The sequence below is a fragment of the Sebastes fasciatus genome, chromosome 4, assembly GCF_043250625.1.
Source record: "Sebastes fasciatus isolate fSebFas1 chromosome 4, fSebFas1.pri, whole genome shotgun sequence".
Classification (NCBI taxonomy): domain Eukaryota; kingdom Metazoa; phylum Chordata; class Actinopteri; order Perciformes; family Sebastidae; genus Sebastes; species Sebastes fasciatus.
In genome coordinates, this window is record NC_133798.1 from 27,541,447 (window position 1) to 27,561,262 (window position 19,816).

The 19,816-nt window shown below is 40.6% G+C and overlaps 1 protein-coding gene across 2 annotated transcripts; it reads right to left on the bottom strand.

The window, feature by feature from the left end:
- Window positions 1-1,153: 1,153 nt before the first annotated feature.
- rbl2 (retinoblastoma-like 2 (p130)) lies at window positions 1,154-19,359 on the bottom strand. 2 transcript variants are annotated; one of them, XM_074633305.1, is made up of 22 exons: window positions 19,004-19,359; window positions 17,158-17,288; window positions 16,415-16,615; window positions 15,622-15,686; window positions 14,377-14,505; window positions 12,428-12,588; window positions 11,590-11,654; window positions 11,038-11,209; window positions 10,785-10,948; window positions 10,296-10,408; window positions 9,549-9,652; window positions 8,303-8,440; window positions 7,838-8,002; window positions 7,571-7,679; window positions 6,952-7,215; window positions 6,668-6,867; window positions 6,183-6,359; window positions 5,990-6,061; window positions 5,258-5,357; window positions 4,726-4,979; window positions 3,488-3,661; window positions 1,154-2,869 (listed from the first exon to the last, which is right to left on the bottom strand). In XM_074633305.1, exons 1-22 carry the CDS (start codon window positions 19,139-19,141, stop codon window positions 2,702-2,704), a joined length of 3,264 nt encoding a protein of 1,087 aa, XP_074489406.1. In that variant the 5' UTR covers window positions 19,142-19,359; the 3' UTR covers window positions 1,154-2,701. The 2 variants fall into 2 exon arrangements, with proteins under 2 accessions (XP_074489406.1, XP_074489405.1); XM_074633304.1 differs by having other exon boundaries at window positions 4,726-4,982; window positions 19,004-19,354.
- Between the last annotated feature and the right edge of the window lie 457 nt (window positions 19,360-19,816).

Below are 19,816 nucleotides of genomic sequence, written 5' to 3' on the forward strand. Positions count from 1 at the left end.
GAATATTATAAAGATACAACAATATGTTACATCCAGAGTAGTTTAATAAACATTTTATGAATCTAAACTACTATAGATGTTTAAAGTGTTATTATAATAATAATAATATAATAATATAATAATAATAATAAAAATAATAATAACTCACCTGTGTGTGAGCTGGGAGGTGAATCCTCAGTGAGGATGTGCTGTTGTGGTTTCAGCTGTTTCCTCCGCGACATGTTTCACACTGAGACTCAGTGAATGAACAGAGACACAATACAGTAAACCACACCCACCCCACACGCACACATAAGCACGCACGCACAACCACACACGCACACACACACACACACACACACACACACACACAGGCTGGCTTTATTCTGTTTCTACTCACTGAAAAAAGTTTAAAAAAAATCAGAAAAAAAAGTTTAAAAAATATCTGAAAAATGTCTGAAAAAAAGGCTGAAGGCAGAAGAAAAGTCTGACATATGTCTGAAAAAAGGCCGAAATTTTTTTGAAAAAAGGCCAACAAATTTCCAAAAAATGCCCGAAAAAGGTTTGAAAAATGTCAGAAAAATGTCAGAAGAAAGGCAAAAGAAAAGTCCGACATAAGTCCGAAAAATGTCTGAAAGTCCGAAATGAAGACCTAAAAATATCCAAAACATGTCTGAAAAATTTCCAAAAACTATGCAAAGAAAGGCAGAAGAAAAGTCGGATATATGTCCGGAAAAGAGTCAGAAAATGTCAGAGAAATGTCCAGAAAAAAGAAAAAACTAAATCTGAAAAAAAGACGAAAAAATTCCTGAAAAATGCGCAAAAAATGTCTGAAAAAAAGACAGAAAAATGTCTGAAGGAAGGCCGGAGAGAGGCAAAAGAAAAGTCCGACATATGTCTGAAAAATGTCCGAAAGTCCGAAATGAAGACCTAAAAAATATTCAAAAAATTTACAAAAAAATGCTAAAGAACGGCAAAAGAAAAGACTGACATATGTCCGAAAAATGTCTGATTAATATTTAAAAAAAAAAAAAATGCTGAAGAAAGGCAGAAGTAAAGTCCGACATACTGTATATTCGAAAAAAAGTCGGAAAAAAATCACAAAAATATCTGAAAAATATTTCTGCTCATTAATCAATCAGCCTGAATAAGTTCAGACACAGAATCAACAACGTCTCTTTAAAACATTTTATTCCATCAGAGAGAAAATCTATTAAATCTGTTGGATGTAAACAAACAAAAACAGATTCAGGAGTAAAAAATAAAGGCACTTAACTTACATCACCTCCATAAAATAACTTCTCTTTCTCTCTTTTTACAAATATTTACACACTTCTCATCCTGACGGTCGGTGACGGACCAGTTAAAACACAATTACAGAGTTTACCATTTAAACATTATACACGTTAATGATGTTTGCTCTTGTAAACTAACAGAATTAAATCATATTATGTTATTAGAATCAGAAAATAATAAAACTAGAAGAAGATAAGTTTAAAAAGACAAAGACAGAAGCTGAACTTCATCACACGGCTTCAGTAACTCCTTATCATGAAATCCTAAAATACATTCTGGTATCGGAGAGTTAATGGATGGAATGAAGAAGCATCACCAGCTTCTCACTGATTATTAGTATGTTCAGAAACAGTGATTTAATAGACTGTAAAGTATATTATTATTGTGATTAATGAATGTTTGATGTAGAATAAAACCAGATTAAATGCAGATTTAGTGTTAAACTCTCCCGTTAAAATGATTCAAACCAAACTGGATCTTTGTCAGCGACTTTTTTTAATATAATAAAAAATCTGTTTCTAGCAAGCCACACGTCACTACGTGTGTTCCCGTGTGTATGTACTCAAAATAAACAGATTGTGCTGTGATTTAATATCAATAAACAGATCAAAATGATGCTGAAATAACTACATAATGATGCTGATTTGTAAAAAGTCTGAATTCATGCTTTGTCAGGTCTGTCCGCAAGACGACAAGCAGACAACTTTTAAAATGCTTGTTTGGATGGATCAGTGCCAGGCTACGCAGCTGCTACATCAACACTCAACATAAAGTCATCTAATTTGCGTCTATTCGCCTCTTTGCAGTAACTTTGTCTGTAATTGCATCGCACAAAAAACTTTGCTTCGCTCTTGGTATCAATGCTCCGTTACAGGTGAGTGGTCAGCCAATCAGAACGGAGAGCTGGTGATGCAGCAGGACAGGAAGTGACCTGATCTCTTAACCACGTATGACAGGACAGTGAAGGTGTAGCACAGGGGTGTCAAACTCATTTTAGTCCAATTTGATCTCAAGTGGGCCGGACCAGTAAAACCATTGCATAGTAACATATAAATAACAACACCTCCAAAATGTCCACTTCCTGTTAGGGAGAAGAAGTACATTCTGAAAATGTTCAAATTAGTGAACAATCCATTTACAAAAGAGATGAGATGATGAAATGTGTCGTTGACCTCTTATCTTCTCAGTTTTCCTGGCAAGTTCTTGTATTTCCCGCCATGAGTCTGATAGTCGCACCAAATATTATATTCCTTGAGCACTGAAAGGTGCTGTGAACACACCAAGCACACTGGTTTTGACTTCTCTGCATCCAGTGGGCCTGATTGGGCCCTTTGGAGGGCCGGTTCTGGCCCCCGGGCCGTGTGTTTGACACCCCTGGTGTAGCATGATGGTGTTGGTGTGTGTGTGTGTGTGTGGGCGTGCAGCCTCAGTGGGAGGAGCTGCGGTCGTTGGCGACGTCCTGGAGGCGGCGCAGTAGAGCCGAGTGGTTGTCGGGACAGACCCTCTTGGGGGACGTCTCCTCCTCCAGAGGCATGCTGCGCTTCCTGGTCGGGGTCTCTCCGGTGCGGATCATACTGTTGATCTCCTGCAGACGCTGCGGGGTTAGAGGTCACAGAGCAGGGGTCACTCAGGGGTCAGTCGGAGGTCACAGAGTGATGTGAGTTATCATAATTGTCACATTTAGCTCGTTCTTCCTGTGTGTTTGTGTCTCAGAGACTAAGGGCGTTTTAAACTGGTCCAGCATTGACGGAGAAGCGTGGAGGATCGGAAAATGTTTCTCTTTGGGGGTGTTACGTGATCAAACATCATCAACCCACTGGACCGGGGCGCTTTCCCCGTGCACATTCATTTTTTATTCAGAAAAAATTACTTTATTTTTCCAGTCTGGACTGGACCCGTCTGGATCGTCTCTAACCCTCTGTGTGATTGATCAGTTTGAATAGATCAGATCACCTAGCAGATCTGCTCTTATTACTCTGTTCATGTATGTTGATTTAGTCAGACGACGTCATGATCACAGAATTATTGATCTGATCAGCTGGAGAGAGTCATGACCTCACTTCCTGTCTAGCTCCCTTATTGATAATCATGGTGTTTATATTCAGTTGTACTCTATATATCTGTATTTCCCTCTGGATGAAGATGTATCATGATTTAGGACGGTAGAGATGATATACGAGTGTAGTACTGTGTGTACTGTGTGTAGTCTCACGTTGGGGGGGCTGCTGCAGATGTAGTAGTAGATCTTGTCTCGGGGGGTGGGCGGCGTGGGGGCGGAGCCTGTCTTGTGAGGAGAGATGTAGATGGAGTGTTTACTGGACAGAAGCATCCGACGGGGGGAACCAGTCCTCAGGGTGGGGTACGGACACAGGGGGGGGGTCTCCACCTACACACACACAAACACATATCAGTGAGCTGTGAAGAGTTTCTCTCTAAAGCTGAAAGAAAACATAGTTATGAATATTATGAATTATTGTTGGTGACTGATGCTCCCTTTAATATCGTGAGTGACATTATGTATAGCGTCGGGCGGTAGAGTCGGGCAGAGCGCTGCATTAGTTACAGGACCACATTGTGTTTCTACCATGAAATCACAATGAAATTTAAAACTTTCTTCGGTAAACTTTTTTAAACTGGAATACGTGACTGAAGTTACTGGCCAAAGAAAAGTCCGACATGTCCGAAAAAAGTCAGGAAAAAGTCGGAAAACTGTCTGAAAAATATCCCAAATATTTCCAAAAAAAGGGCTGAAGAAAAGTCTGATAAATGAAAAAAAGTCCAAATATTGTCCAGAAAATGGCAGAAGAAAGGCAGAAGAAAAGTCCCGACATATGTCCAAAAAAAGTCAGAAAACTGTCCGAAAAATATCCAAAAGAAGGCACAAACGAAGAAAAAGAAAAGTCTGACATATGTCCAAAAAAAAGTCGGAAATATATCCAAAAAAAGGCTGAAAATATTTGAGAAATGCCAGAAAAAAAGACCAAAAAAAGTCGAAAAAATGTCCGAAAAATGGTTTTGTTTCTGACAGCAGCGAGTAACGTTATCGAATAACAATTAACAGGGTCTGGTTTGTCCATTCTGGGCTACTAGTTATTAATATTATATTCTATTTCTGCTAATACATCCCCCTAAATGTTACACACTGGTCCTTTAATGTCCCACTAACTGTGATGATTAACGTCTTGCGTTCCTTCATGGCTGGTTGTACAGCTCTGGATCACCTGTTCTCGTTTTTTTTAGCACCCCCTGCTGCAGCCCAAACACACTGCTCCTTAACTTACTTATGTAACTTACAAAACATGCAATATGTATGTATGTAATATTTATAATATGTAACTTGTAAAACATGCATGTCTGACTATCAATGAATGAACTTGTGTACATAAACAAATTCTCATATGTATAAGTAAAACATATGACAGTAAGTGTGAGGTGGAAGTGTGGACGTACCCCTGCTGAGGGTGAGCTGGCTGAGTATCTCAGAGCAAAGGGTCTCATCTGTTTGATGTAAATGTTGTTGTAGAAGTGGATCAGGTCTCCTCGCTCCTCCTCACCGTCACCCCCAGAAGAGGTGGGGGAGGAGGAGGAGGAAGAGGAGGAGGAGGTCTTGTTGGAGGTGTTGGTGGGGGTGGAGGGAGCGCTGCCAGGCCGGGGCGTGGGCAAGGTGCTGCTGGAGCGAATAGGAACTGGACTGATGTCTCCACCTGCTGGGAGGAGACCGGTGGAGACGTCAGTCAGCAACAAACAGACAAACGTATCTCCACATTAAGACTGAGGAATAAACCGTAAAGCTGCATTTCATTCATGTGCTGAGGACAGAGAGGGGTTGGAGTCTTTGAGCTGTTTTTGTTGCTTTTCACAGCTTTTATTCTGAAAACAGAGACTGAACCAGACATGAAGTCTAAAAGCAACAGCTAAAAGAGGCTGAAAGGAGACAGAGACGATGTTCAGTCAATGACTCACTAAAACAGGTGTTTTCTACCTGGATCCTGGTTGGCGTCAGCAGGTGAGCTCTGTTTGTTGGTGTCGGTGCTGCCTGAGTGACGTCTCCTCCTCCCTGAGATCAACACACTCCTGTACACCTGAAACACAGACACGCACGTGAACACACACACACAGTTAAGTACAATTTCGATGTAATTATATTTTACTTAGTACGTAATTTTCAAATTTTATAAATTAAGTGTTTTTTTTAGATTCTTAATAAGTAATTTTCAAATTATATAGATTAAGTGTGTTTTTATGTTTTTATTATTTAAAAGTAATTTTCAAATTTACTACATTAAGTTTTTTATTTTTAACAATATCAATAAGTAGTTTTCAAATTTTATACATTTAAGTGTTTTTATTTTTTGAGATTATTAAAAAGTAATTTTCTAATTTTATAGATTAAGGTTTTTATTTTTAAGATTATCAATAAGTAATTTTGTAATTTTATAAATTTGGTGTTTTTTATTTTTTTTAGATTATTAATAATTAATTAAAAACATTTATAGATTGAGTGTTTTTTAGTTTTTAGATTATTATTAAGTAATTTTCTAATTTTATATATTATGTGATTTTTTTTATCTTTCAGATTAATAAAAGTTATTTTCAAATTTTCTAGATTAAGTTGTTTTTTGTTTTTTTTAGATTACTAATAAGTCCTTTTCAAATTTTATATATTAAGTGATTTTTTTTAGATTAAAAAGTAATTTTTTAATGAGGGTCTCACATTGCTGCTGGCCTGAGGCTGCGTGCGGTAACACTTCATAATGTTCTGGAAGGATTGGTCTTCTTTGGTCACCTGACAAAAACAACAAACACGTAGATTCACTTCAATAGAGAGACACACACACAGTACACGTAGAGTATATATGTAGAAACACACACACAGTACACATACAGTATATATGTAAAAGACAGACCTTCGCCATGACGTAAACAGCACACATGAGGAGCTGGTCGAGGTGGCGGTCCATCATCAGGTCGGTGCAGTGAACCAGAGAATATTCAAAACACGTCCAGATCTTCCTCCTCAGATCTGACGAGATGTCCAGTTTGGCACAAAGATCTCTGAGACGCACACTGGCCAGGTGGTACACCTGAGAGAGGAAGATACAGATTAATATCACTACGTACACCTGAGAAAGGAAGATACAAGGTGAGTATCACTATGTACACCTGAGAGAGGAAGATACAGATTAATATCACTACGTACACCTGAGAGAGGAAGATACAAGATTAATATCACTACGTACACCTGAGAGAGGAAGATACCAGGTGAATATATCTACGTACACCTGAGAGAGGAAGATACCAGGTGAATATTCAACCACCAGTAAACAGGTGTGAGATGTGAGGTGTACGTTAAAGACATCATGATGAAATAAATAAAAAATAAAGTCGGTACCTTCCTGAAGAAGAGCGACAGCGAGCCTTTCCTCAGCGGGCTGCTGGCTGGTTTGACGACTGGTTTGGTGACGGCTGATTGGACGGTGAGGGTGCTGGTCAGAGCCTGTGCGGACAGCGGCTGCAGCGTGGCTCCGCCCTGTCCGGTGACGCTCACCTGGACCGGGAAGAAGGTGATGCCTCCGCTCTCATTGGCTATACCTGCAGAGGTCAGTGGTCAGCCGTTTGTTACATCATCATCATCGTTCATGTTTTACACTCAGTGTGACGTAGTCAGGCCCTCACCCTGCACCGGTATGGTGACCGTCTGCCCGTTGTTGGCGGTAACGGTGGCGGTCGCCAGGTTGACCACGGTCTGCCCGGCTGGGATGGTGGTGACAAGGGTGGTCTGGCCGGTCTTGGTCACGGCGGCCGGCATTGTGCTGGTGGTGTTGGCAGAGGTGACCCGAGGCTCGATGCCCACCGGGTCGACGAACAGACGGCGGCGAGTCGGGCCGGCGGGAGGAGAGCTGTAGCGGTCCAGCAGGGTGGTGGGGGAGGGTGACACGCCTGCAGGAGGGGGAGGGGTTATTATTTTACATCCATCGTGTGTTAATAAACATAGAAATAGAATATTATATATAATTTATATATATAATATATATATATACAAAGACAAGAAATCATCTCTCTCCAGCTGGGAGAATCAGGTTTCTTTAACTTTCCAGCTTGGTGACTAAAACTTTATTTAAATCAGGTTTCTCCAGAATGTGACCTGGTTTTTAAGTGAATGTAAACATACTGAATGATTCTTGTTATCTGTCCTGTTGTTCTCATTTCTTTTTGAGACTTTTTACCAGTTTGACAAGTAGAAAAACACATTTATAAATGTATAAATTAAGAGTGAGTCCAGTTCCACACACACCTTTGACCATGCTGTTGGTGTTGAGGTCAGGTCCGTGGTTGATGGGAGTGAGGGGAACGCTGCCGGTGCTGCTCTCATCGTTTTGTTCCAGATACTGAGGAGGCATCACCTGAAAACAACCAGACCACAAACACTCACAAACTGAAGCTTCATAAACACAGACTGGGTTCAAATTCAGGCTTCATTCATGCTCAAAAACTCAAATTTACGAGTCTAATAACTGAAACCAGTGCACATAATGAAAGGAATGTCATGTGTTTTATGGACCTGCTTGCAGGCGGGGACGTGGTCTTTGGCCCCGCGGAGGCTCTCCCAAAGCGGGGAGTTGCTGGTCCAGGCCAGACTCTCCAGAACCTGCTCCTCCACCTGGTTCAGGTGCTTCACCACCTCCCGAAACAGACCCTGCTCCGAGCGCACCAACACCTCGATCACCTGCACATTTCACATCGAGTCAGGTAAACATACATGCAAATTATATTCTTCTTCTCATCATTATTATTGTTATTGTACTATTATTAATTATATATACTGTATATATATATTCACATCATTTGAGTGAGCTGTCTTGACTGCATTCTTAGATATTATTTGTGATTTAAATGCTGCTTTTAATTACAATGATGTTATCTGTTGCAGATTAACTTTCACACCAAAAGAATCTCAGTCTATTGAAAACAAACAGACATATTGACAGACACACAGTGTGAGAGATGAGACTGGGTGTATTGATACCTTGTAGAAGTGATAAGCAGGGAGCTGGAAGATGCCAATCATGTTGGGGAAATCTCCTGGAGGTCTGTAGGAGAAGACGACGATCTCCAGACAGCAGGCCAGCAGCGAGCGATGGAAGACGTCCTGCTCCAGAATACACTGAAACACACACACAGACAAACATAATGTCAAACCTGACGCAGTGCAGCGCAACGCAGCGTTTGGAGCTGAACTTTTGCTGGATGCCGTTTCTATTTATTCCTGACGCTCACGTTGAAAGCGCCACAATGGACGAGGAGCAGCTGATTGGTGAAGTTGAAATGAGGAGTTATTTATAGGCCTACGATGCCTCCTCATTTCACTACAAAAACCTAAATAAGAGGCAGCAGGCTGGAGGGAGATCACCTGAAAGTTTCCTGCTCGCTGTTGGCGATATTCTTGCCAGTCATTTCCAGTAAATATCACAGCAGGTATCACTCGTCTTTTAGGTGGTTACGTCTCCAGTCTGATCTGGAGCTCACAGTGTACGTGGTTTGTTTACAACGACGTAACAGAAACTTCATATTTAACGGATTCAGAGCGGGTCGTCCTTTAACCACGAGGTTGGCGGTTCGATCCCCGGCTCCTCCAGTCTGCATGTTGAAGTGTCCTTAAGTGAGACACTAAACCCTGAGTTGCCCCCTGGACTGGTCTTAAAATACTTAGGATGGGTTAAATGCAGAGGTCAAATTTCATGTATGTTCCTGTATGTGTATGATGAATGCAATAAAGGTTTAATTTTTTAAGGTTTTAAATAAAAGGTTTACTATTCAGTCAATAAGAAGACACAACAAGGTATATTATTATTCATAATTACAATAATTACTAGTTCTTTGTTATTATAAAAGATATAGATAATATTTAAATCCCTACATGTATTTCTGGCTGCGGCCTCTAGGGGGTTTCAGTGAGCCAAAGCAAACTGCACCTATGGCTTTCAATAACAGGTGTCCATTTATAAAACTTAAATCAAATGACTGACTTTGGTGTATCTGAACTAACCTTTCACTTAAACTGATTTTTTTAGGTGTCTAAAATCCATCCACAGCAGGACATTGATCTACTCCAGTACTGGTACTCCTGTCTAATTCTCAGATACCTAAATAACACCTGAACTATCCCTTTAAGACACACAGATACAGACCTGCCTGTCACTCATTTTATGACTTAAATCCGACTCCAGTTCAAATTTCATATCTGCAGTTTTTCCAAGTAAGAGAGTACTCACTGAGAGGTCAGCGTCTCCCAGAATCATCTTCTCTCTCTCAATGATGGACTCAAGGATTCGGTAATAGAGTGCCTCCGCCAGGTGGAAGTACTTCACCGCCATGTCTACAAGGAGGACGTGTATTTAGGTAGTCAGAGTCATAGACATAGACACATATACGCCGCATTGGACGCTGCAGCCCGTTGCAGCGATACATCAACGTTGGCGCCATATTGGACCTGGCAAGATTGGCCTGTAACCCTATACAAGTGAACGGGGGAGTTGCCGTTTTTCTGGATAAAAAGCACTATAACATCTACATTTCTCGACCGATTTCAACGAGTCGTTATTATATTAAAGGGTTTATGATGTACGAGGAGTAGAAAAATAAAGTTTAGTCTCCAGTCACTTTGAATCTGGATAGTTCAGCTATAATCACTGTTAGACGCTCAGGAGACGAGTGTGTACCGTAGGCTTTGGGAAAAGATAAAAAATCGTAACGTTAACTTAACATTACTCCTTGTAGATTATAAACCCTTTAATATAATAACGACTCATTGAAATCGGTTGAGAAATGTAGACGTTACAGTGCTTTTTATCCAGAAAAACAGCTCCCCCGTTCACTTCTATAGGGTCCAATATGGCGCCCACGTTGACGTACGATCCAGGAGTCAATGTGGCGTCTCTGTATATATGTGTCTATGTATATATGTCTATGGTCAGAGAGGAGTTAATCTATCACATGTTCAGGTGTCTGTGTGAATGTACCTTTCCCCATTCCCCTGCTCTCCGCCCCGCTGCCCTCATAATGTTGACAGAGGAGCTCAAACATGTCCTTCAGGCGCTTGCTGATGACATCACTGGGATCTCTGGCACAGGTCCTGCAGGGATAGAGTTTGTGTCATTGTGTCATTGTTTTATGTTGTTAATTGATTTCCAATAATAAATATATACATACATTTGCATAAAGCAGCATAGTTGTCCACCCCCATGTTGATAAGAGTATTAAATACTTGACAAATCTCCCTTTACGGTACATTTTGAAAAGATAAAAATGTGTGATTAATTGTGGTTAAATATTGTAAGAGACTGACAGCCCTAATTATTATATAAAAAGAAAAAACAAAGTTCTGATACACAAACCTGTTTCCAGGTTTTGGACTTTTTCTCTAATCTCTGATTTTTGGTGAAATGTTTTAACGAGGTTATAGCATTAACTCCCAGACTACATTCAGACTAAACTATACAACAACAGACCTGAGAGTTTCTGTTAGCTTCTCGCTCGGCCCCTGTTTGGTTCCTGACAGCAGCGTGTGGAGTCGCCCCACGCTCTTCATGGCGGAGGAGACCGGAGACGCCAGGCGGTTCTCCTGAATGTACTTCCTCCCCGTCAGAGGAGTGGAGACCTTCAGAGCCGAGGCCTGACGACAGCAGAGACACCAGGATGGTCATTTTACATCCTCTGTTCTTTCAAAGTAATAAATAATAACAATAATAATAAATGTCTCACAGTGAGGTTGGCGTGGAGCCTGTAGGTGGCGCTGTCCTGATTCTCCAACCCCTCACACAGGCAGGGCCCCGGGGTCCCGATGTCCTCGCTCGCCCCCTCACCGGTGAAGATCCTCTCATCCAGACCGCCGGTGGCCAGAACATGTTCCTCATACACCCGAGTCAGAGACAGACTGTGGGCAGAGGACAGTAGAATATAGTAGATTAGAGTAGAGTACAGTAGATCAGAGTAGAAGACAATAGATTAGAGTAGAATACAGTATATTATCATCTGGACTCTGAATATGGACTATTTAGAAGAAAACAACATCCTGAGTTTAATTTCTTTTCTCATAAATTTACGACTTTAATCTCAGAAGTTGTGTGTTTTTTATTTTTACCTACAGTCGCCCTAATATACTGTCATAAAAACATGATGTTATGTATTGGGAATTGAACTCTATTTCAATACTTAACTCTCTCCACGTTAGATTTCCTGTCTTTCTTCATATAAAGCACATTAGCTCCATATGACCAAATGTGAACACATGAATTTAAAACCGCCGACACTCACAAACTGTCTCCAAAGTTCATGGGATCCAGAAAGCCGGTCAGACTGTCCTCTTTTCCTCTGACGATCTGTGGGAGACACAGGAAGTTTAGTTTTACATAACTGCATACCTCCTTCATGCTAGTATGACATGGTTGGTACCAATGGATTCATTAGGTTTTTCTAGTTTCATAAGATACCAGCATCAGACTTTTCTTCTACCTTTCATTGGGACATTTTTCAGACTTTTTTTTTACAATTTTCATACATTCTTTGAAAAAATTGTCAGGCTTTTTTTTTAGCAATTTTCAGACAATTTTCAGACTTTTTTTGGACATTTTTCAGACTTTTTTTGGGCATTCTTTGGACAATTTTCAAAAAAACATTTCACTTTTTTTTTGACAATTTTCAGACTTTTTCTGACATTTTACGAACATCTTTCAGACATTTTTTTGGACATTTTTCAGACTCTTTTTCGGGCATTTTTCAGACACCTCTTTGGACAAAAACTCTCACACATTTACATATCTGGATGTCAGAGGTCAAGGGACCCCTTTGAAAATGGCCATGACAGTTTTTCCTCACCAAAATTTAGCGTAAGTTTGGAGCGTTATTTAACCTCCTTCACGACAAGCTAGTATGACGTGGTTGGTACCAATGGATTCTTTTTCTATTTTTTTAGGTTCTCTAGTTTCATATGATACCAGTATCTTCACTCTAGCTTTAAAACTGAGCCGCTACAACCTAAAATTCACAAGTTGTGTTAATGCGTTAAAGAAATTAGTGGAGATAAAAATAAATTTGCGTTAACTCGTTATTATCATGTTAACTTTGACAGCCCTAATATAAACCCATGTCTCACCCTCTTGTGGAAGAGTTTCTTGATGAAGGGTTTCCAGAAGTGCTCTTTGACTCCTTTGGCCTCCAGAACCAGCCCGCCATGGAGCTCACACAGCTGCTCTATGAAGCAGTATGGCCCTGAGGACGGCCGGTAGTCCTTACTGCTGAAGTCCTCTGGTAGACCTGGAGGACAGACAGGAACCTGATGGTTAGACACTTAACATTTAGTCAATCTAAAATAAAGACAGATTCATCAGCATGGATTATTTCTCTCATAAAATGTTTTCAGAAACACATATCGGTGAACTATTTTCATGATATAAGAGAAGAAAGTTTCCAAACGAGCCGCAATGTTGGTTCTGGTTTGAAAGCTTGGAGCAGCAGCCCACGGGGGAACGCGTTCGTCCAATCAGGTGCCTTGTGTCCAACGCTGGGAAGCGAGGCAATAAAAAAAACGTCCCTGTGGACACGTACCGAAAGCGTTGAGACGCCGTCCGTCAACGGTGAGTGGAACCGCCCCCTTTAAAACGTAAACAAAGGACTGTTCCCACCTTTTCATTTTGAAAGAGCAACGGCCAATGAGAAAACTCCAACACCTGGCCGACCAATCGTGTAATTTCATCACTCAGTCAGTCAGTGACAGACTTTTGTGTTTGTAGCGGCTGACTCTCTGCGGTCCATAAACCTGCATTCGATACGATGCAGCTCATTGTATTTCTGTTGCTGATTTCTCCCCACCCCCCATATCTGTGAAGCACCACCTCTGGGTACATTTTCTGTTAGCTGCTCTTCCACTGTGCTCTTCTTTCTTTCTTTTAGCTTGATCTACTTGGGGTGTTTCTCAGTGTGGTAGTATGCGCTACTTCTCCATACTCAGTGTATTACCTACAGTACATGGTGGTCGGCACGTCGCCCCAGTTTGGAGAAGACAGCCCAATCTGATGGGGAACTGAAACTGTTATCTATGTTCTCTTCAAAGCCACCAGACTACATTCACGAAAACAGCGATTTTGCCTCACAGAACACAGTTTGTTGGTGTTACAAAAGTCACACAATGACACAAACTAACTAACCGATCGATGCAGCGGTAAAGCAACAATTCTGTTCTGAGGGGTAGAATTGCTGGTTTTGTGAATGTAGTCTGGTGTCTTTGAAGGGAGCAATATAACGGCTTCAGTTCTCCGTCAGAAAGTGCTGTCTGACAGCGAGGTAAAGCTGTGAAAATACTCTTAATATAGCGTACACTTAAACTGATACAGATGTTTTTAGGTGTTTGAATGCGTGTTGCTGCTGCCCCCTGTCCATAGCAGGACATTGATTTGCTCCAAACTCCATCTACTGTAGTAATACACTGACTATGGAGTATGGACTGTCGAACTATCCCTTTAAGTTCTCCTCAGTTTAGGATTTTTAAACCAACATGTAGAGAAGGAAAAAAAAAACTACAGTTTGATGTAATGTCAGAGCAGTTTCCTCTCTCAGCAGGTTCTCCAGTACAATAAATACCATGTCTGGAAGGGGAGGTGGAGGCGGGTGGAGCAGAGGAAACACAAGGTGTCAACAGGAAGTGAGGGCAGCCCTGATATACACGGCTGCAGGCTTTTTTTGGGAACTGGCTGGTTGGAATTTGTTCAGCAGAAAGAGCAAAACTTTTGATTTATTTTACGTGTTTGATTTAGTGCAGTAGAGGACTGATAAGCAGGCTTCCTACGCGCCACGGCTGATTTAATGTTACCACTCTTCAACATCACGTTTCACAACTCTGGGACCAAATCTACTTTGAGGTGTACGTGAGTGGGATGTGGTTCAAGATCAGCAAAGTTACAGCAAAAATATTATGTTGCTATCTGATCAAGCTGAGGACGCAGCAGCAGCAGCGTTGACGCAGCAGCAGCAGCAGCAGCAGCATTGACGCAGCAGCAGCAGCATTGACGCAGCAGCAGCAGTGTTGGTCAGAGCAGGGTGAGGTACCTCTGAAGTTTGGGTTGAGCAGGTCTTTCCTGGCATTGCAGAGCAGAGCGTTGGTGAAGACGAGGTCGAGAGCACACAGCAGCAGATGGTAGGAGTTCACCAGGTCATCGCTGATCATGGGGAAATTCCCTGAACGAGACACAAATAACAACAAGGTGAGGGAGCCATCACGTCTTCAGGCTGTCAGTACTACTGCCTCATCCGCACAGGCAGGGTTCAACATCCACTGCAGTCGTCAACACATCACATACACTAGGCAGCAGTTTTTAAACTCTTCCCCTCAGTAAAACCACCGTGGGTCCCTTGAGCAAGGCACTTCAGAGCTGCTCCAGCTAGTTCCTCTCATGTACTAACATCAAGAATAAAAACCCAGAAGGTGTTTAGCATCACGTCCTTTTTACAGAATCCTCAAAGACGTTTGAAACCATCTGTTGTCTGCTGCAACACAAACAACATAGATAACATGCTAAAGTCTGTTTTCTAAAAGACACAGAGGACGTCTGGGAGGCAGAGATACAACGTGTTAAACCACCTTCTGGGTGTTTCAAACATCACCATGTGTTCATCATTCAGTACTCAGATGCTCTGTGACTGTGAATGTGCTGGTCAGAGGAACAAACTGGTGCTACTAGGCCACTAGCAGAGGACTGATGGTACGAGTCTACAGCCTCCGTCCTTTCCACGCTTCCCATTTATTGTCTATGTAAGCAGCCGTGCAATGCATTCTGGTAGCGTGGCGGCACATTTTAAGAGACGGGGCGCCACGTCGCCCATTTCTTATTTATATTTTCTTATAAATTATCTATGTTATATATTTCTATTTCTAAAATGTATTTATAGTTTCATGCTGTATAGAGGGAAGTTGGTCCCAAAGCTTGCTGCTGTATTTATACCTCCACATTAATGAAGGAACTTCATTGAGCTGAGAGACTACAGAGTTCACTCCATCATGAAGTGGGAGGGCACAGGGTCTTGCTCCTTCTTCTTCTTCTTCTGTTGAGTTTTATGGCGGTTAACATCCATAAGTGTTGCATTAGCGCCATCTGCTGGACCGTCCCTCGCCCCATCTATTCATTACCATGACGTGTGTGAGAAGGCTCAAGACAGAAATGTTCCTGAACGCAGTGCATGTGTGACGAGTGGTAATCACTAACGGTGCCTGAAAGGTGATCCCAGTAATTTACTAGGATCTCTGTGTGAAAGAGGCTGTAGACTACAGGACATGGAGAAGAGAAGAATCTTTACCTTTAGCATGGACGAACAACACCCAGCAGAAGTTGAAGACTTCGGTCACAGTGCAGGGATGGCGTCTGGACAGAACAGAAGTCACTTAGAATATCATCATTTACGTATCACATGGACACTAATGTGGTGAGCAGGGTCTGAAATTAGCACCCGCTACCCGCCACCCGCCAGAGATGGGAATAGAGAACTGGCTCCGAGTTGTCTGATTCCTTGGCATCTCATGCCTCCGTGACTATCATTGCTCTTATTGATGCTTTCCAAAAAGTGCTCAACAGCATGGTACTACTAAACCTGAGGAGCGCACCCCGTTCTTTCCCAGATAATGTTACACTCAACAACATATCTGTGTTGAAATCAACAGGAGGAGAGTTAGTAACGTTAGCTGTTAGCAGCACAGTCCTACCTGGCTAAATAACGGAGCTACTAATGTTAATGGAGGTGCTATTGAGTAACATTATGATGCCTTCAGGCTCTGTCCAGTAGAAATGACTATTGGGAGAAGGTAAATTCTAACGTTATCATGATGCGCTCAAATGTAATCTAGTTAAATGTAGTTTTGGCGAGAAATTGAATAAATCTAGTTGTTTGAAGGAGATGTTTTCACAGCAATATAAAATGGATAGAGAGAATTATGACCTGTTTAACCTCCTAACACTAGCTCTAAGCAGATTTGACTTGCCTGCCACAATGGCAGGAAGTGACCAAAGTTAATTTCAGACCCTGGTGGTGACACACATGAAACAAAAAAAAAAACATCTGTCTGAACGTGAGGTCAAAGGTCGCAGTGTCCCACCTCTGTTTGCGGCTGCGGTGAACTCGTGGCGGCTCCTCCGACGGCGCCTTGAAGATGGCTCTGAAGATGGGAACGTACTTCTTGAAGATGACCGCCGACACGGTGAAGTTTCTCTCCAGCTTGTCGGTGCTCTGACGGAAGTCCTGCGGCAGGTTGGCCATGTCCTGCCACTTCTTCATCTTATTAAAGAACTCAATCAGGCTGCCGGGAGACACAGGACACATCTACAGTTACTGCTCCTACCAACATCTAGTCCATCAGCACACATGGTCCCTTTCAGCCCTCCAAACCAACTCAGAGCGATTAGTCAGCATTTTCTGTGCATAATGTGAACACTCTCAAAGAACTCAGACACTCTGAAACGCTTCAAGTCCACGTTGCAGTTCACTTAACAATAATACGCATATTTGTCCACTCCCATATTGATAAGAGTATTAAATACTTGACAAATCTCCCTTTAAGGTTCATTTTGAACAGATAAAAAATGTGACATTAATTTGCGATTAATCACGATTCAATATTTTAATCGATTGGCAGCCCTAGTTTTAATACAACAATTATAATATATATTATTCTGTAGAATGTGTACTTTCACTTTTATTTTGATGCTGATATTTTTGTACTTTTACTTAAGTACACTTTAGGGTATAAACACCTCTGGGTATAAACACAGCAGAAAATACTCACACATTCACTCAGAAGACAGAGCTGCAGGTGAGTGCACAGGTGCATTGTGGGCCTACCTCATCTCTGAGCAGCGTAGGATTCTGGTCAGAGAGACGTAGTTCCCCTCGGCGGTGCCTTTACCCACCGTCGGCACCGCGGACCTGCAGGCCACGTACAGAGCACAGGCCAGCCAGTGTAGGTCGCTGCCCTGCACATGATGGATGGATGAATGAAGGAATGAAGGAAGGAAGGAGAGAGAGAGAGAGAGAGAGAGAGAGAGAGAGAGAGAGGAGGGATGAACAGAGTCAGTTTGTGAGGAGGGAGGAAGAGAAAGAAAGGAGTGTGTTAGATTGTTTTCATTCATTAATACTGAATTATTTTTGCTGATGAATAAATCAGGGTTGAAACTGACTGATTATTTTCATTATTGATTAATCATTTGGTCGATGAAATGTCAGAAAATGTCATGAAAATGTCAGAAAGGTAACCAGAGCTGTAAAGTAAATGCAGTACAATCAGGGTCTAAAATTGTTTTGTTTTTTTCCTCACGTGCCACTGCGGCAGATCGATACAGTATCACTAAACATAATATTGCGATAATCAATATTTTCTTCCACCCCTAGTAAACACTGAGTCAGTGTTAAAAGACAGTAGAAATATGGATCATGTAACCTTCATCCCTGACTATTTTTAATTTAGGAATTGTTTTTAAAAAACAATATCTGTATATAATATATATATCTGCCATGGTGGCAGGTTAAATTAATAGATGAATAAATCAATTTGTCAACAAATGTATTAATGGCTATTTTTATTGTAAAATTAGTTATCAATCAATCAAATGCTTTATTACTATTTACTTGACTCTTGTGGTCCTCCATAACCCTTTAGCGGTTTCCTGTATTATTATTATAGTTATTATAACTATTATGATTATGATTATTATTGTTATTATTACTCCTATGATTACTATTATGATTATTACTGCTATTATGATTGTTATTATTACTATTATTATTACTGCTATTATGATTACTATTTTTATTATTACTACTATTATTATGATTACTACTTTTAGTATTATTACTACTATTATTATTATTATTATTACTATTATTATTATAACTACTATTACTCTTATGATTACTATTATTATGATTACTACTATTATTATAAACTGTTTTGTGTTATTATATAACTGTTATTATTATTACTATTATGATTGTTATTATTTCTATTATTATTACTGATATTATGATTACTATTATTATTACTACTATTATGATTGTTATTACTGATATTATGATTACTATTTTTTGTATTACTATTATTATTATTACTACTTTTAGTATTATTACTACTACTATTATTATTATTAACTATTATTACTCTTATGATTACTATTATTATTATTACTACTATTATAAATATTATTATTATTACTACTATTATTATAACTATTATTATTATTACTATTATTATGATTGTTATACTTACTATTGTTATTACTGCTATTATGATTACTATTTGTATTATTACTACTATTATCATTATTATTATTATTCCTACCATGTAATGCCATCCCCTCTCCAGTGTTACCTCTCAGCAGCATCATGTTGACATGGTGTTAGTTTAGCGTGGCAGTGACCTGTTTGTAGAATCTAACCATCATACAGTATATTTACAGACATCTACATTTAGAAACGATGCTTTAATATGTTTTACTGCTTTAAACAAGTCATTAAATCCCATATTATTCTTAATTAATATCTATATAGATATATAGAGAGAGTGGACTGAGAGAAACGTTATCATCGTTAGTAGACTAACGTTAGATAGCTCCGGTAAACATGGACACCAGGCAGCAGTAACAGTAACAAGACACATTAATGAATATATACCAGATAAACATGAGTTTTCTACCTCTAAAGTGAAGTTCCTGCTGATGTTTTCGTAGGTCTTCCACGCCTCGCTGCTCGCCTCTTCGTCCATGTTCAAGCCTCGACACAGATCCTCAAACCCGGCTCGGGCTTTCTGCAGAAACTCCTCCTCGTCGCTCATTGTGTTTTTAGTCTTTCTGAGCAAATTTAACAGTTCAAATATTAATTCAGATAAAAGAGAGAAACCCCGACAACAAACAGAGACGGTGTTCACGCAGCTGTGTGCTCCAATATCCCCGTTACGGCGTTATTACGGTGCTGTGTACGGTAAAAAACGGCTCCGTACAGTGTGGCCATTTAAATGTCCTTTGACTGACAGCTACGGCGGCGCACAGACGCTGCGGACGTAAGGAGGGACAAGCGCCACGGCGTCATACGTCACTCCTTTGCGTAAGTTTACGTAGAGAATAGCACAAACAGCGTAACTCACCCCAGCCCACTAAACGTGCGTAGCTGAGCATGAATGGGTGGGTCGGCCTGTCAATCAAAATACTACTACTTCCGGTTGTTTTTTGTTTTCAGTTGCTTCCTCACAGTCCTCACGGCAAGAGAGTCAGGAAGTCCGTCTGAAAAAGGGTCAAAACGTCTTTAAATAGTGTTTCTTTAAACCTACGATCATTACAACGTCGTGAATACAAGCTTATAAACATTTTTAGTTAATAATTCAACATTCGGCTCTTTTAATAATACTGATTTCTGTAGAAAAATCTGCTTCACAGACACTAAAACGAGGTCTAATCCGTCCGTTTCTACCAAAACTGAATGAAACAGAGTATTAAATACTTGACAAATCTCC